Here is a 24,838-nt window from a genome sequence, read left to right on the forward strand (position 1 = left end):
GGTTGCTGATGAGTGATCTGAGAACAATTATAACTAGTAATCGACAGTGACTTTGTAACTGGTGAAATGCTATTGCAAGTTGTTCAAAATTATCAGCGTCTTTGTTTTTCTGGTGAGAGTTAGGAGCTTCTCATAGCAAATTTGCCACCACATGGATTAATTAGAAAAGTGTTTAGGCGTATCCTACACAGTGGTGGGATTCAAGTAATTTAACAACCGGTTCTCTGCCCTAATGATTTCTTTCAACAACCAGTTTGCCAAACTGCTCAGGAAGTTAACAACCGGTTCTCCCGAAGTGGTGTGAACTGGCTGAATCCACCACTGATCCTACACATATACACACAATAACAAAATGTGTATCTATCCAGGCAGTATATTTCCATGAAATATGAATTCTTCGAAATGAATCCTTTTCATTTTTCAAATTGCTAACATGGGTTGGAGAAGAGATTTGAAAAAAGCTCTTTCATATACAATAACATGGAAACATCTTTCAAATTAGACATAATACCTAGTTTTTGTACCACTTCACAACACTGTACAAGATAAATTTATCTCTGTGATAGTTTACAGCTTACTGTAATGAAGGAATTTTACAGCTGAATGAAGATGTAATTCAAATCTCTCTGTAAACAACCACTTCATCTTATAAAGCTCTAAATAAAGCCATATCAATTACAGTCTTATCAGATGAAATAAATTTTATGTTTACAAAATATAAAGACTATATTTTTTTAAAAATATAAAACCTATTGAAATCAGACTACATTCATTTCAATGAGGCTACACTAATTACTAAGACTAATATATATTCTATCATATATTTATTTGTCTGTGACTATGGTAGAAAAATTCTTAAATATTTTCTAAATTAAGTATATTTAAATACAAAACATTAAAGATTCATTCTTGTAGAGTTACTAAGGAAGGTGACTGTATGATGAATCCTCTCTGCTCCTGATCATCAGGAAGTATCAAGATTGAGAGATATAACACATTATTTTTTCTATTCATATGAAGGGTGCTAAAATATCCAGTAAAGTTTTAATTTTGCAGCTCTGACACTGGCAGTGTTACACATCTTTCAACAAATCGAAATATTGTTGAAAAAAAAGAAAAAGAAAATCTGGCTTAGACTGCAGAATATTGATTATTGTTGTTGTTTGGCTGGCAATGGGAAATATCCTAAATCTAATACTGCAACATTCAGGAATAGGCTAAATATTCAGTGAATGATAGATGTCACTTCATTTTTGCAGCAAATAAAATAATCATGACACAGATTCCTTTAAGATGCCAAATAAATGCTAGCGTTGCTAAGCTTATAACATGTTTAAGATCTAATTGGAATATTATGCTATTTTTCATTGTTTTATTTATTTTCTACCATTGTTTTCTCAAGGCATGTCATAGTATGTATGTTACCTAGCTGAAAAGTATAATCTGTTGTTTGGTCTTTTTCATGGTTCTGAATCATGGGTTCCACTTGGGTTTAGACCCTGGCTCCAATCTTTTTCTGCATGATATTCCAACATAACTTATATTTTCAATATGTCTATTTTTAGCCCTTATATTTCAAGGATATGCTATTCTATGATGAAGCCTTTAAAAAAAACTTAGAGAAAAAAAGATGAGCATATATACCAATGTTGGTTAATCTTTTTAGTGTCAAATGTCCAAAGTGTACACATGCATGTGTGAATGCACACATGCGTGCCTGAACTCCCAAAATGCAATGCGAGCATCCTCTGTGCATGTGCCCTGCCCCCACGCATGTGCACGCATCCCTGCACATGCGCTGTACTCCCTGTGGATGCGCCCTGTGTTCCCCATGCCCCGTTTTGGGTTCCAGATTGGTGCAGGAAGCTTTCCAGGCCTAAAACAGGGCATGCTGTGTTTTGGGCCTGGAAGCCTCCTGCACCAACCTGGAATGCAAAACATGGTGGGCGGCTACTTCTGACTTTTGTTGGTGCAGCTGGGTATGACTCCACCCTGAGACACTGGCCTGCCACCACCGCTACCTCTTTGAATGATGCAAACAGCCTGCAACTGCAGCCTCTTCATTGGCGCAAACGGCCTGCAGCCGCAGCCTCTTTTATGGTGCAAATAGCTTGTGACTGCAGCCTCTTTGTTGGCACGAACGGCCTGCCACCACAGCCTTGTTGCCGGCATGAGGCCCTCCATGCCCTGTTTTGGGCCAGGAAAGCCTGCTGCACCAACCTAGAAGCCAAATGCTGCATGGGGTGGGGCTCACACGATGCCCCCACACCCAGTTGTGTTTTCCAGATTGGTGCAGGAGGCTTTCCAGGCCCACACAAACCACAAAATGCTATGTGAGCATCCCCTAGCATGTGCCCTGCACCCCACAAATGCAGATGTGTGTCCCCCACATGCACCCACCCCCACACATGTGTGGCAGAGACTTGAAGACTAGCTGGCCAGCGGGAGGTGCACATGCATGCACGATGCAGCTGGTCTGGGGCAATGGCTGGTGTGCACTCTGGAACAAACTTCCCCCGGGTTTACGCCAAATACCTGACCTTCGGACCTTTCGCCGCGAACTGAAGACACATCTTTTCATTCGTGCGGGGCTGGCTTAAATTTTATTGATTTTATAATTTTTATTATTAATTTTAAATGGGGTTTTAGTTTTCTATACATTTTAAATTTTTAGGCTAATTATAATAAGTTTTTTAATCTTGCATTTTATACTGTATATTGTCTTGTTTTTTTTTATTTTGCCTGTACACCGCCCTGAGTCCTTCGGGAGAAGGGCGGTATAAAAATCAAATAAATAATAATAATAATAATAATAATAATAATAATAATAATAATAATAATAATAATAATAATAATAATAATACATGTACCATAGGTTTGCCATCATGGATATATACTATAACTACTTTGCATATATGCCAATAACACCAACAAGTTTAGGAATATTTTTAAACTCTTGTTCTATTCTTTATGGAGAGGACTGTAATAGATTTTTCTCAGTTTCCACTTGCATTCTAGAGATTCAAGGAAAGGATAAGTAGTTTGGCTTAATTTTAACTGATTAAACAGTTGACCAGTCTCTCTTTCTCACATTAATTGCCAATACTACTTGCCACAAAACAACTTTCTTTAACTTTGGATCAAAAATGTGGAATTTGCATGCTGAAATGTTAGGACAAAGAATGTTAACTTTTTTGTGAATAGCAAAAATAAATAAAATTCCAATATGCTAAAAATTGTTTATAATCTACTCAGACATTTTGATTTTATATCTGAGAGACATGGAATTCTAATTTAATTCGTTGTGATTTACCTTTATACATTAATTTAAAATATCCTGAAATTCATTGGTCACAACCCTTCTAGCTTTCCAGAGATCTTAAAGAGCTGTATTTCCCACAAACACTGAGGTAGAGTGATGCTGGGTCACAATAAAGTAACTATTAAGGTGTTGGGAAGTGTCATTTCACCAGGAGTTTTTCTGATGATGTTGTATTTTTCCCATTATTATTGTTTTTGAAAGCTGGCCAGAGTTGTGCTGCATAGGAAGAGCAGCTGTAGAAATATTTTAAATAAATAATTACTTTGCTTCTTCTCAATAAAAGATAGTGGATATAATATCTGTATAAGGTTGAAGGCTTGCAATCAGCAAAGGCACACGTCTTTTTATATAGATTCTGAGTCAATAAATATTATCAAAATATCCCAAAGAAAAAGCAATTTTTAATATATTGGTAAAGCACAAAACACATGGCAATGATGACATAAAAGTGCAAGAGATGCTGTCATTTTATTTATACCATCCTACCTTAACACTGGTTTTTCAATTTAATAGTAATTAACATTTATATGTTCACATTTGGCTTATAGTATGTCTCATAATGTTTTGTGTTGTATGAAATTTGTAAAGATGCATGACTGTGATATGTTTGAGTTGTTTCTAATGATTATCTTCACTGTCCAGTGTTCTTTCAATATGGGTACCTACAACAATACCAAAACTGATTTAGAGAAAGAGAAATTTATATGACTACTGTAGCTATCAATATAATTGAATAGTTTTCTATTATAAATTTTGCAGCCATGTAAACCCATGTAAACCCAGACATGGTGAGTTTTCTATTAGCAAAATTAAATATTATGGTAAAATGTTGTTTTGGTACATATGCATAGATGTACACCATATATTTCAATTTGGACTTGCAGATTAGTTCTTTAACCTACTTGTATCCCAACTATTAGTAAACAGAGCAATTATGTAGGTGGAAAAGCTCAGGATTGTAGTATAATTCCAATCCCATGTTAGTGTTAATATATAAGGAGTGACAGGCTTGAGCTTTTTAAAAATATGCAAATGTAGTGAAGACTGTTTATTAGGGCTCTGAAAAGCATTTAGATAAGATGCTTTGCAAAGCATATTGACATCATCTTTGATCCATTAATATACCCGACTTTTGCTTTGAAGGATGTTTTCCAAATTTCTCAATCTTTATGTATCCAATATTTCTTCTAGGATCAGCAGCAAAGTGGTGTGATAGGCATGCACACGCATAAACATAAGCAGGGCATTTTTCAGACTAATCTTGCATGCTTTCAAATAATGTGACTGCTTTAACATTTCAAGTAGCACTTCATTCATCCCACTATATTTTCAGAAGTGCCTTTCCTGAATGTTTTGTGTAATCCTACTGCCTGTAAATCTTACTATTAACTACTCTCTTATTATTTTGTAGGTTATAGCTGTTAGATCAGCCTTTTCTGTGTTGGTACTACTCAGATGTATTACAACTACAGTTCTCAGAATTCCTAATCAACCTGCCCAAAAGATAGAAAATCCTGAAAGTTGTAGTTCTAACTAAATTTGAGAGTACCAAGTGGCCGATAATGTATTAGAAAACTGAGTTAAAATGCATCATTAAGAAGACACATTCCCTTTGAAGATAGTATTCTATAAGAATTTTCTAATCTGGAATAATTTGTAATAATTCCTTGGTATCCGTTTGATATGACTGCTCCACTTCTGCAGTTTATACTGCACACTGATATAGGATCAAGGCCTTAGCAACATCATTAGTACCCCTCTCCAAAAAAATTGGGAATCAGCCAAACATTCAGCAGTCTTTAAAGTCTGCACTAGACTGATGGAATAAGAAACTCAGTTTTCTCATTCTTCACATTGGAGTGAAGGAAGGAATTGTGTTAAGCCTTTAAGCACCCATGGGATAGGGGATGGAGAAGAGGCAAGTAAAAAAATGGATAATAAAATCATGATAGAAAACCTGAAATCTACATGGATTACAAATTGGGATGCATCATGACACCACCACACACATATCATCATTTTGACATAATTCTAATTTTCTGTGGATTTGTATAACAGATCAACACAAAGATACAAAATTCCAATCAGTGCCACCTAAATTATGTGCATTTTAATGCATACACAAACCATGGGTCCTTGAGTGGCTCAGACTGCTAAGACGGTCTGTTATTAATACAGCTGCTTGCAATTACTGCAAGTTCAAGTCCCACCAGGCCCAAGGTTGACTCAACCTTCCATCCTTTATAAGGTAGGTAAAATGAGGACTCAGATTGTCGGGGGCAATAAGTTGACTTTGTATATAATATACAAATGGATGAAGACTATTGCTTGACATAGTGTAAGCCGCCCTGAGTCTTTGGAAAAGGGCGGGATATAAATGCAAATTTAAAAAAATTCACTTATTAATCTGGAAGATAATAATGTAAATTCTGCAACAACTCAGGAATATGCTTAGGAAAATAACATAAACATAATTCCTAACTTCAGAATTTTTCCACTTCTTAACAGCAGAGCCCCATTGGGTTTCTGGTGGTGCTTTCCAAAATGTAGCATAATACCGGGAACTGTTTTTTTTTTAATGTAGATGCTGCACATATAAAGGTTAATCAGATTATGATTACACATATTTTTAAAAAATCACTTGAAATAAAATAGTTTACATGACTGAAATGATGTGACCCAGTTAACAGGGTTTTTAGATCAACCTAGAAGAAATTGGGTTGAATGAAAAATTACATGCTGGAGAAGGAAGAGCTTTGTCCATTCCTGGAAGGCATTTTAGCCAATAAAAGGCTTCTGCTGGCAATATTTGCTGATTCCCTCTTCTCTTTGTATCCTCTACTATCCTTTATTCTAGATAACATAATTAAGTTATGAAGTAGCTTACAAAACAAATGACTTTTGGGGAATTGTGGATTGTACAAAGACCATTTTCCACTTTCATTGTTGAGAATATCCTCTATTGGTCTAAGCAAAGCCTGGATCCAGTCCAGTGACTGCAAATGTTGACTGACTGAGCTAAAATCCTAGCTGAGGCTCTGTTAGAATGCTAATAGTGAACTCAAGTGAATGCAGATGCTGCTTTATATGATAAATGTCATGGGAATAGTCGTACAGAGGGTCCTTATTTAGCAAAGCTAATTGGAACTGGAAGTTCTGTTGTTAAGCAGTGGGATCATAAGTTGAAAAACCATTTGACTATGTCACTTAGGAATGGCAGTTACAACAGTCCCAGTTAAACAAAGATTGTGAAAGTCATTATTTATTTATTTATTTTTATTAATCACATTTATATACCGCCCTATCTCCCGAGGGACTCAGGGCGGTTCACAGGCAAGTAAAAGACATATAAATACACATTAAAACCACATTTAAAAAACTTATTCTACAAAGCCGAATTAAAAAGCAATATAAATAATAAAAACCCATTTAAAACCAATATAAATTTAAAAACTAATCCAGTCCTGTGCAAATGAATAAGTGTGTTTTAAGCTCGCGACGAAAGGTTCGGAGGTCTGAAAGTTGACGGAGTCCTGGGGGAAGTTCGTTCCAGAGGGTGGGAGCCCCCACAGAGAAGGCCCTTCCCCTGGGTGTCGCCAGACGGCACTGCCTAGCTGACGGCACCCTGAGGAGTCCCTCTCTGTGAGAGCACACGGGTCGGTGAGAGGTATTCGGTAGCAGTAGGCGGTCCCGTAAATAGCCTGGCCTTATGCCATGGAGCGCTTTAAAGATGGTCACCAAAACCTTGAAGCGCACCCGGAAGGCCACAGGTAGCCAGTGCAGTCTGCGCAGGATAGGTGTCACACGGGAGCCACGAGCGGCTCCCTCTATCACCCGCGCAGCCGCATTCTGGACTAACTGAAGCCTCCGGATGCCCCTCAAGGGGAGCCCCATGTAGAGAGCATTGCAGTAATCCAGACGAGACGTCACGAGGGCGTGAGTGACCGTGCATAAGGCATCCCAGTCTAGAAAGGGGCGCAACTGGCGCACCAGGCGAACCTGGTGGAAAGCTCTCCTGGAGACGGCCGCCAAATGATCTTCAAAAGACAGCCGTTCATCCAGGAGGACGCCTAAGTTGCGCACCCTCTCCATCGGGGCCAATGACTCGCCCCCAACAGTCAGCCGTGGACTCAGCTGACTGTACCGGGATGCCGGCATCCACAGCCACTCTGTCTTGGAGGGATTGAGCTTGAGCCTGTTTCTCCCCATCCAGACCCGTACGGCTTCCAAACACCAGGACAGCACTTCGACAGCTTCGTTGGGGTGGCCCGGTGTGGAAAAGTACAGCTGGGTGTCATCAGCGTACAGCTGGTACCTCACACCGAAGCCACTGATGATCTCACCCAGCGGCTTCATATAGATGTTGAACAGAAGGGGCGAGAGAATCGACCCCTGCGGCACCCCACAAGTGAGGCGCCTCGGGGCCGACCTCTGCCCCCCTGTCAACACCGTCTGTGACCGGTTGGAGAGATAGGAGGAGAACCACCGATAAACAGTGCCTCCCACTCCCAATCCCTCCAACCGGCGCAGCAGGATACCATGGTCGATGGTATCAAAAGCCGCTGAGAGGTCTAATAGGACCAGGGCAGAGGAACATCCCCTATCCCTGGCCCTCCAGAGATCATCCACCAACGCGACCAAAGCGACCAAATCACATTAAAAACCTCATGTGATTTCAGGACTCCAGATTTTCTCCTTCCTTCCTTCCTTCCTTCCTTCCTTCCTTCCTTCCTTCCTTCCTTCCTTCCTTCCTTCCTTCCTTTATTTATTAAATTTATAGTGCCACCTATTTGCACATGGCGACTCAAGACGGCTTACACAATAAAAAATAAAATGAATGCAAGAAAATAATCAATTAATAAAATAATATAATAGCCCCCAGCCCCCTACCCTGATGACAACATATCAAACAAGCCATTGAATGCACTCCATCCACTCTAGGTTCCCCAGGCCCACTGGCAGAACCAGGTCTTCAGCACCTTCCTAAAGAATGTTAGAGTTGGGACCAGTTTAATCTCTGGGGGAATGATATTCCAGAGAAAGGGAACAACCATGAAGAAGGCCCTTCTTCTGGGTCCCACCAGGTGTCTCTCTAGGGCATGGGAGCTTCCTTGCCTCCCTGCTCTACTGGGTTGGATAGATGTGACCAGCAACAGACAGTCCTTCAGATAATCTGATCCCAGGAAGGGCTTTAAAGAAGACAACCAGAACCTTGAACTGCATCCAGAAACAAATTGGCAACCAATGCAGCTCCCACACAAGAGGTGAAACATGTGCACACTGAGTCTGCACAAAACCATGTGGGCCACTGCATTTTAAACTAGCAGGAGCTTCCCGATGCTCTTCTAGGGCAGCCCATGTAGAGTGCATTGCAATAGTCAAGATGGGAAATGACTAGGGCATTTACTATGAGTAGGGATTATCAGTCAAGGAAAAAGCATAACTGGTGCACCACCCGCAGTTGCACAAAGGCTCTCCTGGCCATGACTGCCACCTGTTCTTTGAGCAGGAAGCATGAGTCCAGGAGATCCCCCAGATTATGCAGAGGGTCTGTATGGGGCAGTGTTTGGGGCATCCAAAACCAAAGGTGGTAATTCTCCCTGGGCCAAAGAACTCAAAACTCAGAGCCACTCAGTCTTGCCGGTATTCAGTTTCAACCTGTTGCTCCCCATCCAACCCCTATCAGCCTCCAGGCACTGCAAGAGGGAGAACACAGCATTGCTTAACATAAATTCAGATTTACTTGTGGGAAGCTGGAAGGAAAGGTTATAAATTCTAATCACGCGATTGCTGGATGCTGTGACAACTATAAATAAGGGATCTAATTGTAACTACCATTTCTTTAGTTCTATCATAAATTCAGTCACTGAGTGAAAGGTTGTTAAATGAGGATCACCTGTACAATGATTTTTCTTATATAGAGGTATAGAGGCATAGATTTATTTTGTTCTTTTCTTTTTTAAAATATTTTTAAATCTTCAGGAAGAAAAATGAATTGCATTTTTCCTCAGAGAGGAAAACTTCTCAACTGCCAATTTTTTAAAAAGTGAACATATTTTTTGACTTAAGAAAGCAAGATAGTCTATGAAATCTATAATATTCCTGTATCACTGTTTCCAAAGGATCATTTTAGGAAGAAACTTCAGTTTGGTCATTGTCTTGGTATGGAAAATGGTACCCATTATTGAAAGGTGGTCTGTATTTGTACTAATACAGAGAATGCCATTTTAGAAATGAGCCTGATTGCATGGTTCATTTTGTTCTCCTTTGTAGAGCCAGGCTGCGGCCCACTACAAAGGCACTAAACATGCCAAGAAGCTCAAAGCACTGGAAGCCATGAAAAATAAGCAGAAATGTGTAACTACCAAGGACAGCGCAAAGACTATCTTCACTTCCATCACTACCAATACCATCAATACCAACTCTGACAAAACAGGTTAAGCAATAATTTCTGTTGTGATTGATTTCTTTTATTCTTTTCCCCTTGTTGACCACCATGTCCGTTGGGTTATGTGCTTGCCATGCTGATTCATGCTTGAGCCATCATTCTGTATAATATTGATTCTTTTCTTCTTCCCAGTATACTTACAAGGGGAAGGTAATCATGGCAAGTTGTGTAACTGATTTCTCTTGTGCATAAAGATGTTTGTCATCCTGTCAGGCATGAATGCATATATTTTAAGATGAGTAATATCTATTGCCAGCAAACAATTAAGCATAAATTGCTCAAAGCCTTGTAGTCTAGGCCAGAACTGCCTCCCCCTTTGCAGTTTTCTTTGACTCTTTTTTAAAAGCATTTTGTCAAAGCTTTATTGTTACATATTATTATTTCAAAAGGTATTACATGATTTCAAATTGGATAATTTCCTTGTACCTTCCACCCACTTTATAAACAGGTAAGTGTGACCAAAATGGATTATTCTTATATTTCAGTTGCACAGATTGAAAAACAGTATCTAAGTTTAAAACGTATTGATCAAAATCAGATTGTGCGAGTTTCTCTCTACTTCTCCTAGTAATAAAAACATTGCCAGCAGCTGCTAAGTTGATGGGACTTGAGTCACCTTGTATTTAAAATCTGAACCACTGTCTGGGAAAATTTATAAAGAAACAATTCAGCATTTTATGTAAAAGAATCGATCTTGTCCTTTTCTGCTCTGTTTATAGTATGCATGGTCCATACATCTGGGTAAGATGGGCAGCATACAAGTTTAAGAAATAAAGATAAATAAAGTTCTTTAAAAAGGTCAAGATGCATTTGTACCTGAGTGATATAAAACAAATAAATGGTTTACTTGTTGTGGTATGGGCACTTCATAATGGGGAGTTCTTTGAACTGCTGCTAACCACATTTTGTTAGGCATGAATGTGGAAGTTCTGCCTTTGCTTATGGTCAGTTGCTCTTTTAATTAGTGTTCATTATTAAGGAAACAGGAATTTTACACTGAACTGAATTGGTTCTTGCCAGAGGGATTACCCATAAAATATATTGGTATGGCTTTCCCTTCATAAAAAAATTGAATGGAGATACTCTTTGTTTTTTTTAATTAATGCATATAAAATGGATGACGCCTTATAGCAACTTTCTAATGTCTAATACAGGGATGAAATGCTCCCAGTTTGGACCGGCTCGCCCGATCCGGTAGTGATGGTGGCTGGTGATTTGGAGAACCGGTAGCAAAAATTCCTAGCCCTGCCCCCTGCCCCTGCTGAGCCAAACCATCATCAGAGGTTTGGGGTTTTTTTACTTTTAAAAGCATTTTTTCTTCAAACGAAAACATGCCTTTAAAAGTAAAAAAAAAAGTCTTTGATGATCCCATGGCTCAGCTGGGATCATCAGAACCCTTTAATTTTTTTTTTTAAACAATCTCTTCAGCCAAAGAGGTTGTTAAAAAGAAAAAGGTTTTGAAAGGTTCCTCTGGTGATCCCAGCTGAGTTGCCTCTTCACCAGAACCTTAAAAAACATGTTTTCTACAAGCTCTTCAGCCGAAGTGCTTGTTAAAACAATCCTTTTAAGAGGTTCTGGGCTGCACAGGCAACTTCAGCTGGAATCGTCAGAGGAACTTTTAAAATCTTTTTTTCCTCTGGTGATCCCAGATGAGTTTCCTGATCATCACAGGCTTTTAAAACCACTATTTTACAACCTCTTACAACAGCCCACCCAATTGCTCCCTCCTCACTTATTTATAATTGCTGCTCCTTATGGGCTTGCAAAGCCATGGCTTCTGCAATCAGTTGCATCAGCTAGCAACTGAATCTGCCTGCCTGCAATCCATCTCCTCGGTGAGCAACTCAATCTGCCTGTCTCAATTGGGTAAGTAAACTATTAAAAAATAGTTAATTGATTTTTTTTTAAGGAGTTGGGTTTTTAGACAGCAATTTAAAGTTTTAAATTTAGCTGCTTTTATCTAAAACAGGGGTCTCCAACCTTAGTAACTTTAAGGCTTGTGGACTTAAACTCCCAGAGTTCCTCAGCCAGCTTTCCTGGCTGAGGAACTCTGGGAGTTGAAGTCCACAAACCTTAAAGTTACTAAGGTTGGAGAACCTGATCTAAAAAATATAAATAAAATAAAATAATAAATAAAATATTTGTGCAGCTTTCTCAGATTTGGTGTGTTTCTGTAGTGTTTCACTCTAATTACACAAACACACAAAATCTCACAAAGCTGTATGTGTGGCATTTTGTGTGTGTGTGAGAGACAGGCAGTTGTGTTGTGTTGTGTTGTGTGTGTAAAGTGTGAAAGTTAGTTTTTGGGCTTTTTGTGGCTGTGTGAGGTTCCTGCTTGTTGCAGAGACCATTTTGGGTGAAGTGCAGCTGCTTTTACATTGTGTGTGTCAGTTGTGTTGTGTGTGTAAAGTGTGAAAGTTGGTTTTTGAGCTTTCTGTGGCTGTGTGAGGTTCCTGATTGTTGCAGGGGCCATTTTGGGTGAGGTGCAGCTGCTTTTACATTGTGTGAGAGTCAGTTGTGTTGTGTTGTGTGCGTGTAAAGTTTGAAAGTTGGTTTTTGGTATCTCTTATTGTTTTGTGTACTTTGTTTATTATTTTTATTATTTGTTATTGGCCACGCCCACCCAGCCACCTGACCACCAAGCCACGCCCACCAATTAAGCCACGCCCACAGAACCTGTAGGGAAAATTTTTAGATTTCACCCCTGGTCTAATATATAGACATAGCCTTATAGCAACTTTCTATAGAGTTTAAAACAGACAGTAGGGCACAATGGTGGAGTCGTGGAGAAGCTTAATGTATCTGTAACAATGACTACATTTGAATCTTGATTGTTGTGTTTGTTTTAAAAGTCCCTCAGTTGATTAGTTTTCACTCAAAATAGACTTACCCTTTATAAAATATACAGTTCCAATTGCAGGTACTACAAAGTTGTGGCAGTTGGACAAAGGTTGCAATATGAAGCACATTACTCTGAAGAAAAGACATGTGCGGTTCAGACTTCTGGGTTCAGATGTCACTGTCCTAATGTCATTTGAAGCCAAATGACTTCCACATTTATAAAAGAGGGATAAGTATATTATTATTAAACAGCATACAATGAAATTTACTATGAAATAATCACAATATTTCAAAGAAATGATTAAAAGAGATGCAACAGCATTGCAACCATCCATATGTACATATGTGTGGAGAGATAGAACTACATAGACAAAATACGAAAATCTATGATAGGCAGTTTGATGTAGAATAGTGTGTTAGACAGCAAAGAAAATATAACATTTGTCAGAAGTGAAGAATATTATTTGACAATTGTATATCTCATTTAAGATAGTAATTTAAAATAGTATATTTAAAGTAATTTAATATGGATCTTTTAAAAAACTAATGTTGTATCTAATGAATGTTTAAATCAGGAATCATTTTCAGTAATTCAGTTGTAATCTTTAATAATATACCAATAGGTTATATTACAATTTGGGCAGCTGAATGACTTACATCCATGCAAAGTAACAGGGGCATATAAGCAAAACTTTAACCTGGCTTTTAATGTTTGCAAATGTCTTGGCTTATAAACTTGTGCTAGTGTCATACATAAATATTATTTTACACAATTGCATCATGGCATTTGTGACATTCTCCTCATTTCATCATGGATGCTGCTGACTATAGATACCAGCATTTGAAACTTAATCATACATTCTGAGACTAAAAAATCAGGTCAAACAATGAACTTGGAGCTGTTATTCTGAATAGGTAAAAATATATATTTTATGTATCAAATCATTTTTGTCAGCTGTTTCTTATTCTTTACATTCTATTGTAAAGGTTATTTTTGTTTGAATTGTTTGAACTGTTTGACTTTGAAATGTCTTCAAAGTCTAGCAGAATAGAATTTGTACAAATTAGAATATATCAATGATCAAAAGCATGTATATTATTGTGGAAACTACTTTACTAAGGGTATGTGTTTTCTTTATAACCATATTCATGTTCCTTTGAAAAAAAAATATTTTTTTTCATGGCTTTATAACAGCATCTTCAAAAGATCCATATGTGGAATGAAGAAAGCTAGGAAAAAGACTATTAACATCATTTCAGTATATTGTGTACAAATCATGATTAAATAATGGGAAATATGCTAGAATAGCATGTTGGTCAAAATTTGACTAACAGTTGAACATTTTCCAAAAGTTGGAATCTTCACTGTCTACTTCCAAAAAATATGGGATGACTCAATATTCAACAAAAGCAGGAACTGAAAGGGGCAGTTATTTTTTCTAGTCCTTTGGCAGAATAGGATTCCAGCAATGACTTCTAGACAAATTAGAGGCATGTGGAAAAAATATCAAAGTACAAGCTGAATTATTAAATCCGCTCTTACTAGACTGTATAATGATTATAGACTCATGTGAGACTTTAAATCCCAAATCCTTCATATCTTATTTTTGTATATTTCGTGCATTAAATTTTCTTATGTAATAATTGAATTTAATAAAATAAAATAACTTTATCTAATGGACCAAGAGCAAGGAAGCACAAATCAACTGCCACAAAACTTCAGTTTTAAAAATGGAAGGATGTTGTTTCTTCCAAAACCAAAACTAATCCCTGATTTCCTTTCCCACTGCCAAAATCCACAATCTATTAGAATTTATTTTTCATTAATGAAATATTCAAAATTGTGGCCAGAGAACACAGAAAGGAAAATTTAAAAGGGGGTTGTGGGGAAAGAGGTTAAAATAAGATTAAAGATAAAAGAAGGAGCTCCAACAGGATGGGCAAAGGATGAAACTACTGAGACCCACCTCAATCTATATTCAGGCGGAAGTATGACTCTGAGTTGTGTATGTTTGTATGTTTTTGACTAGCCTAAAAATCCTTCCAAGAGATCAGCATGCCTTGGAAGTCAATGGGAATTATCATTTGTTTGTCAAAGATCCACAATTAAAAATTCAAATAATACTCCCAATAAGTTAAAACATCTGACTCTATGATAGTTAAACTTCTGTTAAAGCAGTAATGATTTCTTTCTACTAGTAATGATTTTCTAGTAATGATTTCTTTCTACTCCTCCCAAGATACGAAAAAATCAAATTATTGGTTGAAAAACTGCAAAAGAACCTAATCTAATCTTATAAAATATCTATCTAGGGTGAGAGGACAGTCTGTATTAAATGCCTGACTAGTAGTGGTGTCCAAGCATTGCAATTATTAGGGTCCATTTGGAAACAACAAAGGTTAGGGCTGATTAGCACTACAGCACAGAATTCCCCATATAATTCCTTTGCAGAAAAGATGGCGATTTTTGTCAGTTTTTACTTTCTCTCTCCAAAATTCCTGTCTTCCAAATGTGAAACCTTCTAGACCAGGGGTCCCTAACCTTTTGGACGTCAGGGACCATTAAGTCCATAATTTTAAATCCCGTGGACCACTAATACGAATCCAGCGCGCTGCTTGCTGAAGCACCTGGACTCCCAGTGACAGGACGGGGTCCTTCAGGCACTGTCCTCCTCTCTCTTTCTCTCTTTCTTCCCCCCTCCCCTCTCTCTCTCTCACTCTTTCGCTCTCATTCTCCCCCCTTTCTCTCTCTCCCACTCATTCTCTCATCTCTCTTTCTATCTCCCCCTTTCTCTCTTTCTTTCTTTCTCTCTCTCCCTCTCCCTCTCTCTCTTTCTCCCTCTCTCCTCTCTTTCTCCCCCTCTTTCTCTCTCATTCTTTCTCCCTCCTCTTTCTCTCTCTCCCCCCACTCTTTTTCTCTCATTCTCTCTTTCTCTCTCCCCCCATTCTCTCTCTCTCTCTGATTCTGATTCTCCTTTCAGAGCCAGACGGCTTTGAGCAAGAGCTGCAAGGAAAGCACCCCTCCGGCAACATTCCTGGGGAGGCAGGCAAACCAGGCAGTGGAGTGCCCTTTGAGTTTTCCCTCCAGCTGAGTAAGCAGCCCAGAGACTCCGGGAGGAAGAGGAGGCAGACAGAAGCAGAAAGGGGGCGGAGTACTCCAAAGAAACAAGGCGCACCGGGAAGGACTGCTGCCAGCTGTGCCGACCTCATGAAATTGAGGTGGGGGGGTTGATACTTAATGCAAGACATCCCCCTTCGGCCCCACCCCCACTGTTCTTCCAAGAAGGCAGTGCTCTCATTCTCTATTACTCTCTCTCATTCTCTCTCTCATTCTATGGCAAGGAGTGACTGGGAGGGTGAGGGAGGGTGAGGGGTGGGGACAGCCATTGGTGGTTCAGCTGACAGGACACTAAAGCATGGGGAAGAAACAGCCTGGGTTCCCGCCACCCATTGCTTTGGCCCGCCTGCACTGCCATTCCCCCCCTTGCACCATTACTTCATTCCAATTCTGCTGCAAAGTTAAAAATTGCCCAAATCTCCCTCAACAGCGGAGATTTACTGCCCCACCATGAGCTGCCTGGCCAGTCCCATCTTCCAGAGCTCTAGTCACGGGACTGGCCATTGCTTATCTGGGAGCAGCTCCTCCACCCGAGTGTGCCGCAGATTACCAAAAAATTTTCACGGACCACCAGTGGTCCACAGACCACCAGTTGGTGACCACTGTTCTAGACTACTATATGAAGAGGAACTGAATCTGAATAGGAGGAACTGGGGAAATTTGTCAGGTTGCTCCATTGTTAGCTGGAATCTGGTTCCCAATCTGATGTTTTTTCTCTATTCTTCTATATTTTCTTTTCACTTTTTTCATATATATTCCAGAGATCTCATGCACATGTGGTTAATGTAGGTATTCACACCATAATCTTTGCTTTAGGGTGTATTCCATTTAGGAATAGGGTCCATTCCATCCATTCATTACTTTAGATTTTTTTATATAATCCCTATGATCAAAGCTTGTTTCCTAATTTTATAAGAGTTGATTTAGGAAAGTTGTGTATTTGTTCGTTCATTGTCACTGAAGGAACTTACCGTGAAGGTAATAAAAGTATTTCCTTATTGATAATTATCATATAATAAAGATGTCTCAATCTGAACCTCTCCCTCTCTCTCCCTCCCTCCCTCCCTCCCTCCCTCCCTCCGTGTCTCTGTCTGTCTCTGTGCCTGTGTTTGTATTCTCTCTTTAATTCACAAAAAAATCCACCTAGAATGAAGTTGTACTTCCAGGAAATACATTCCTGGAAGTAAATTACATTCCTGGAAGTAAATTACTGTGAAGCTTATTATTATGTGACATGTTTAGAATCATATTGTTAAAAGCACTTTTAACTTTATCTGTAAAATTAAATTGTGCCCAAGGTTGATCACTTCTAAATTCAGTTAATTTCTTTTTTATCATTCCATTATTAAACTTCCTTCCAAAAATTACTCCTAGTTTACATTACAAAGAGCTTTTTCATTGGAAGGAAAATGAAATTGCAGGGCAGAACAATTATTTCCAAAATCAAAATCTTATCTAACTTTATTATTCTTATAAATAACTCTTACTTCTTCCTCTTCCTCTTTTCCCCACAACAGCAACACTCTAAAGTGACTTGAGCTGAGAGTTCATCTACCCCTCCTTTTTTTATCTACCCTGTCTTTTCCCCTATTTATTTCAGATATTTTATATTTTTAAACTAATGATTAAAAATTTATTTCATTCAAGATTGAAGGCAAACTCACCTAGCATTTTCATACTTATTTCAAAGGTCTTTAATAGTTTAGAGGGAGTTAGTGAAAAATTCCTGAAGGTGATTAAAAAGTGAGATTTGCAAACTTAGTGTCCTTTAAAAATCTGTCTAACAGTTGTGAACAAGATGGCTAAATCCCATTGTCTGTTCTGAAGTCTTCTTGCAAAGCCCAAGAGGGCCAGGACTGTCTTTTCCTTGTCCGATGAGTAGTTCCTCATGAGCCATAGGGACATGCAGTCCTGGCTCCATCTCCTCCTTGGACCTGGGCTCCAACAGAGCTATGGCACCTCTTTTCAACATTATGTCCTACATTTCCACACAAAGCTTTTTTTTTTCTTAAACCTGTAATTGAGCAATGATTCTGAATAGAGGTGAATTGACAGGTAGCACCAATTTGGCAGTCAGGTAATACTGGCATTTGTAGCAAATGTTGCTAAAAGAGTAATTTGAAGAACAGTAAAAGGAAGTTTAACTATGGATCTATGTATGAGATCATGAGGAATTAGATATTTTTAATATATGTGGACAATGCTGATATTGCTGTTCACTTGTGGTTTTATGGATGTTACACGCAAAATATGGCCATCTGTTTTATTAATTGTTTAGTTCATTTATTTGTATCTTTCTAAGAATTTAGCAAGTAATATTCATTAAAAAGCCCAGCATAAATCTCAACAGAAGAAGTCATGTCACATTGCATTATGGATTAGCTCCTTGAACTATCTGCCTATTCCACCAAATTAGATACCATAAGCATGCGCTAGATTCCCTCTCTTAAATGTTGCATCTGATGGATGCATAACTTTTCTCTAGCAGTCCCAGCCTTGAAATTCACCTGTCTCCTTGAGATCCAACATGCATCCAATTTTTTACTCTTCCAGAAGGCTGTAAAGAACAAGCATGCTGGAACAGGATGAAGTTGGAGCCTGGCTAGGTTGTGCTGGCTACACTGGAGGAGATTAGTTGTACTACTTTAACATTAATCTTTTAATTAAGACTTTGCTTTAATTACTTTAGATTTTTATGATGTTTTGTTTTGTGAACTGCTCAGAGATAAATCTTTAAAGATGATGAATTAATTGATTAGTTTAGAATCAGTGCTGCCTTCTATTTTCTGATTTTTCTTAAATTTCTGGGATTCCCTGATTGAATTACATTGATTTCTACAAAGAATAAATTTATATTGGCTTCCTGAAGCCACCACTCTTTTCTTTTCTCTTTGCTGGTATGTTACAAATGGATTTCATGGTACTTTTATCTTTTTTCCATTACAGTTGAGCAATGTTTATGATTGTCAGCATTTTTGTGACCTAAAATTGAATTTTTCCCCCCGTATATGTCAGAACATTTGTTTCAAAATAATAGCATGGCATTTTACTAAAAGCCTTATTGTCTTTTCTTGTATTTCTGCTCTTTTCTGAAATAATTTTCTTCCCATAATAATTGATGTTTGCCCATGTTGGTTGCCATTGCAGAATATATGGGATATATTGCTGACATTGCTGGCGCCTGATGGACCCAGAGAGGTTTCGGACGGAGCTTGGGCCATTCCCTGAGGGTCTGGCTCACGGCACGGCAGAGGAACTAGCCGCAGCCTGGGAACGGGCTGCGGCTGGGGCGTTAGACCGTGTCGTGCCTCTGCGGCCTCTGACCCGGCGCAGATCCCAACCGGCTCCTTGGTTCTCCGAGGAGCTGAGGGGGATGAAACGCCGGAGAAGACGCCTAGAGAGTTCTTGGAGGTCCAGCCGTTCAGAGGCTGATCGGACACTAGTTAGATCCTATACTAGGACCTACCTAGTGGCACTGAGGGAAGCGAGGCGTTGCTACGCCTCCTCCCTCATTGCGTCGGCAGATAACCGCCCAGCTGTCCTGTTTCGGGTGACCCGCTCCCTCCTTCACCAGGGGGAGCGGGATGACCCGTTGCAGGGACGTGCTGAGGAGTTTAACGGTTATCTATACGATAAAATCGTTCAGCTTCGGGACGGTCTGGACCAAAATTGTGGCGATTCGGACGGGGCGTCTGAGGGCGGTCTTGGTGATATTGTCTGGGATGAGTTTGACCCTGTGGCTCCCGAGGACATGGACAGGTTGCTGGGTAGATTGAATGCCACCACGTGTTTACTGGACCCGTGCCCCTCCTGGCTGGTGCTGGCCACTCAGGAGGTGACACGAGGCTGGCTCCAGGGATTACGGCGCTTCCTTGTTGGAGGAGTCTTTCCGGCCGCCTTGAAAGAGGCGGTGGTGAGGCCCTCCTCAAGAAGCCTTCCTGGACCCGGCTGTTTTAGGTAATTATCGTCGGTCTCCAACCCGCCGCGGCGAAGGTTGTAGAGAGTATGGTGGCATATCAGTTTCCCCTGCACCTGGAGGAAACTGTCTATCTAGACCCGTTCCAGTCCGGCTTCCGGCCCGGTTACAGCACTGAGACGGCTTTGGTCGCGATGGTGGATGATCTCTGGAGGGCCAGGGATAGGGGTTGTTCCTCTGCCCTGGTCCTATTAGACCTCTCAGCGGCTTTCGATACCATCGACCATGGTATCCTGCTGCGCCGGTTGGAGGGATTGGGAGTGGGAGGCACCGTTTATCGGTGGTTCTCCCCCTATCTCTCCGACCGGCCGCAGACGGTGTTGACGGGGGGGCAGAGGTCGACCCCGCGGCGCCTCACTTGTGGGGTGCCGCAGGGCCGATTCTCTCGCCTTCTGTTCAACATCTATATGAAGCCGCTGGGTGAGATCATCAGTGGCTTCGTGTGAGGTACCAGCTGTACGCTGATGACACCCAGCTGTATTTTCCACACCGGCCACCCCAATGAAGCTATCGAAGTGCTGTCCCGGTGTTTGGAAGCCGCACGGGTCTGGATGGGGAGAAACAGGCTCAAGCTCAATCCCTCCAAGACGGAGTGGCTGTGGATGCCGGCATCCCGGTACAGTCAGCTGAGTCCACGGCTGACTGTTGGGAGCGAGTCATTGGCCCCGATGGAGAGGGTGCGCAACTTGGGCGTTCTCCTGGATGAACGGCTGTCTTTTGAGGACCACCTGACGGCCGTCTCCAGGAGAGCTTTCCACCAGGTTCGCCTGGTGCGCCAGTTGCGCCCCTTTCTAGACCGGGATGCCTTGTGCACAGTCACTCACGCCCTTGTGACGTCTCGTCTGGATTACTGCAATGCTCTCTACATGGGGCTCCCCTTGAGGGGCATCCGGAGGCTACAGTTAGTCCAGAATGCAGCTGCGCGGGTGATAGAGGGAGCCCCTCGTGGCTCCCGTGTGACACCTATCCTGCGCAGGCTGCACTGGCTACCTGTGGCCTTCCGGGTGCGCTTCAAGGTGTTGGTGAACGTCTTCAAAGCGCTCCATGGCATTGGGCCGGGCTATTTACGGGACCGCCTGCTGTTACCGAATACCTCTCACCGACCCGTGCGCTCTCACAGAGAGGGACTCCTCAGGGTGCCGTCGGCGCGACAGTGTCGTCGGGCGACGCCCAGGGGAAGGGCCTTCTCTGTGGGGGCTCCCGCCCTCTGGAACGAACTCCCCCCAGGACTTCGTCAACTTCCGGACCTCCGAACCTTTCGTCGCGAGCTTAAAACTCACTTATTCATCTGCGCTGGACTGGGTTAGTTTTAAATTTATGGGTTTTTAATGGGTTTTTATCCTAAATTTTTTAATCTTGGCCAATTTAATAAGTTTTTTAATTGTATTTTAATTGTATTTATACTGTATCATTGTGTATTTTTACCTGGCTGTGAACCGCCCTGAGTCCTTTGGGAGAAGGGCGGTATAAAAATTTAAATAATAAATAAAATAAATAATAAATTTTCAAACTTGTGTACTTGGAAAGAACATTTATCTTCCTTGACAAAGTGTTATCATGTTCTATGAATGGACAGTGAAAACCTCACTACACTGTGATTGGCAGTGCTCATTTTATATTTTCTGAAATTGAACACTATCATTTATATTTCACTCAAGAATGTCACATGAGTAAAAAGAGGCATCATTAAAATAAAAATGACAAATGATGAACTCATTTCAGCAATTGTTCCTTGAGTCCTATTTCATATGCTCTAATATATTCTTACATTACTGTAGGTTGAAAATTATCACCCTATGACCATTCTTGCTAAAAAAAAAAATTGAAGCTCTAAACATAGAAATATTGCAAGGTTATGAGGCTTAACATAGTTAAGTCTGTTGATCGCGTACCTGGCTCCTTGCTGCGTGACTACAGCCCTGCCTGAGCTACTGGAGGTACTTGCCGGTGTGGCGGTTGAGACTCCCAGACTTTTGGTCATGGGGGATTTCAACTTGCCATCGGCCGGCTTGTCGTCAACGGTTCCAGGAGTTCCAGGCTTCCATGACGGCCTTGGACCTGATTCAAGTAACTGATGGCCCTACATATATGGGGGGGGGTCCACACTAGATTTGATTTATATCTCTGGACAGTGGTTTAATGATCTGGTATTTACCAGGGGGATGAAACGCCGGAGAAGACGCCTAGAGAGTACCTGGAGGTCCAGCCATTCCGAGGCTGATCGGACACTAGTTAGGTCTTTTTCGAAGACCTACCTAGTGGCACTGAGGGTGGTGAAACTTTCCTACGTTTCCACCCTCATTGCATTGGCAGATAACCACCCGGCCGCCCTGTTTCGGGTGACCCGCTCTATCCTATATCGGGGTGGGGGTGGGATGACCCCTTGCAGGGACGTGCCGAGGAGTTTAGTGGTTATCTATACGATAAATTCACTCAGCTTCGGGATAGTTTGGACCAAAATTGCGATGATCCGGGTGAGATGACGGAGACGCGTCTTGTTGATGTTGTTTGGGATGAGTTTGATTCTGTGGCTCTCGAGGACGTGAACAGGTTGCTGGGGAGGTTACATGCCACTACATGTTTACTGGACCCGTGTCCCTCCTGGCTGGTGCTGGCTACTCAGGAGGTGATACGAGGCTGGCTCCGGGGAATTATAAATGCTTCATTGTTGAAAAGGGTCTTCCCCGCCACCTTGAAGGAGGCGGTGGTGAGACGCCTTCCCTGGACCCAGCCTTCCCTGGACCCAGCTATTTTGGGTAATTATCATCCAGTCTCCAAACTTTGCTTTGTGGCGAAGGTTGCAGAGAGTGTGGTGGCATGGCAGCTTCCCCGGTACCTGGATGAAGCTGTCTATCTAGACCCGTTCCAGTCCGGCTTCCGGTCCGGATATAGCACGGAGACAGCTTTGGTCATGTTGGTGGATGACCTCTGGAAGGCCAGGGATAGGGGTTGCTCCTCTGCCCTGGTCCTGTTAGATCTCTCATCGGCTTTTGATACCATCGACCATGGTATCTTGCTGCACCGGTTGGAGAGTTTGGGAGTGGGAGGCACCGTTTATCGGTGGTTCTCCTCCTATCTCTCTGACCGGTCGCAGATGGTGTTGACAGGAAAGCAGAGATCGACCGCGAGGCGCCTTACTTGTGGGGTGCCTCAGGGGTCGATTCTCTCGCCTCTCCTGTTCAACATCTATATGAAGCCGTTGGGCGAGGTCATCAGTGGCTTTGGGGTGAGTTACCAGCTTTACGCTGATGATACTCAGCTGTACTTTTCCACCCCGGGCCACCCCAACGAAGCTGCGCAGGTGATTGAGGGAGCCACACATTGCTCCCGGGTAACACCGCTCCTGCGCAGTCTGCACTGGCTACCTGTGGTCTTTCGGGTGCGCTTCAAGGTTTTGGTTACCACCTTTAAAGCACTCCATGGCTTAGGGCCCGGGTACTTATGGGACTGCCTGCTGTTACCTTACGCCTCCCACCGACCTGTACACTCACACAGAGAGGGTCTTCTCAGGGTGCCGTCCGCCAAGCAATGTCAGCTGGCGGCCCCCAGGGGAAGGGCCTTCTCTGTTGGAGCACCTACCCTCTGGAACGAACTTCCCCCTGGTTTGCGTCAATTACCTGACCTTCGGACCTTTCGCCGTGAATTGAAAACGTATTTGTTTATCCAAGCGGGACTGACTTGATTTTTAAATTTTTAAATTTCTGAATTTTAATAATTTTAACTGGGGTATTTTATTATGGGTCTAATTTGACGGTTTTAATTTTTGGCCATTTATAAAATATGTATTTTAATTGTTGTTTTAATTTGTACACTGTATTGTTTTAATTTGGCTGTACACCGCCCTGAATCCTTCGGGAGAAGGGCGGTATAAAAATCTAAATAATAAATAAATAAATAATAGTTAAAAACAAAGAAAATGTCCACAGCTACTGTGAGATCCAAAAGAAGATGAAGATCCAAGCCTTACCAAGTCACAATTCACTTCATTTTGTATAATGTTATGTCTATCAGAAAGTGGCTAATCTTTTATGGTTTATAACTGTCCTTAAGCAGTAACTATTAATATATATCAACCTCATGTGAAAACCTGAAACTCTGCTTACTGAAAAGTAGAAGAAAAAGAAAGAATGTAAAAATAGAAATCCACTAATTGTGTGTGCTTAATGAAATGGTTAACCAAATCTTATGAATTGGCAAGGTAAGCCAGGTTTAAAGAACTGTTAAAATTAGTATATGAACTCTAAAGTTTCTAAAAGTTAGAGTGACATTCCATTGCAGCCTCCATCTGAGCAGAAATTAAAATTTTCAATGATCAGAATTGTTTCTAGTCTAATCACCAATTTCTTGTTTTGGGGATTCATGTTTTACATCTTTCTCTTTACCTTGAATTCACAAGGTTTGTCTTGAGAGACAATGGACACATTTTCTTCAGTGTGCAATCACAGAATGTTTTTCTTGGCCGTGCCAGAATGGCATAATGGTGAGACCATTGATCTGGGAAACCAGGGTTTAAGTTCAAATTGCTCCTTTTTTCTATGTTCTAATTTTTTGATGGCTTTTGAAAATGAAGGAGGCTGCCAAAATGAAGTAATTTGAAGAAGCATATATAATAGCTAAGTTTCCTCCCAATCATTTGACACTAATCAGCTCTTGAGAGCCTAATTTAAGAAGAGATCTGAGCAAAAACTAATTTAATTCCCAATTTTCCAAACAGTACTAGACGATTGGGTTTTCTATTAATTGAAGCCCAATGAATCAGGAAGACACTAGATTGGGATAGATTCCTCTTATCAATCAGAATAAAAACAAAAGAAAGGAAAAATAATTTTCTTGGAACTGCTGTGCCTTTGTTTTATATAATATGAAAATAAATTAAGAAAAGTCATGACAGTGTTTAATAATTTATGATGCATAATAATTTATGTATAATTCCAATTTATATTCAACCCCAACATTTGGAAAGATGAATAAAAACAAAGAGCATCCATAGTATTTACCATAGTTTCTGCTAAAATTCTTATTGTGTGAGTCCATTATAAGGCATTTATCATTGTTAACACCTTTCTGACAAATCAAGTAATATCAGAACAGGTTTATATGATAAATATTAATGTAGATGGCTGTCTAAGTGAA

General features: G+C 40.7%; 1 protein-coding gene across 6 annotated transcripts in view; it reads left to right on the plus strand.

Annotated features, from left to right (window-relative positions):
* Positions 1-24,838, plus strand: part of ZNF385D (zinc finger protein 385D) — a 252,810-nt gene that overhangs the window by 163,669 nt on the left and 64,303 nt on the right. For all 6 annotated transcript variants that reach the window (XM_058181908.1, XM_058181903.1, XM_058181905.1 and 3 more), the window contains one exon: positions 9,596-9,758. In XM_058181908.1, coding sequence (XP_058037891.1) covers positions 9,596-9,758 — 163 coding nt within the window. The remainder of the gene's footprint in view (positions 1-9,595; positions 9,759-24,838) is intronic.

This window comes from Ahaetulla prasina, chromosome 4, assembly GCF_028640845.1.
Source record: "Ahaetulla prasina isolate Xishuangbanna chromosome 4, ASM2864084v1, whole genome shotgun sequence".
NCBI classification, from domain to species: Eukaryota; Metazoa; Chordata; class Lepidosauria; order Squamata; family Colubridae; genus Ahaetulla; species Ahaetulla prasina.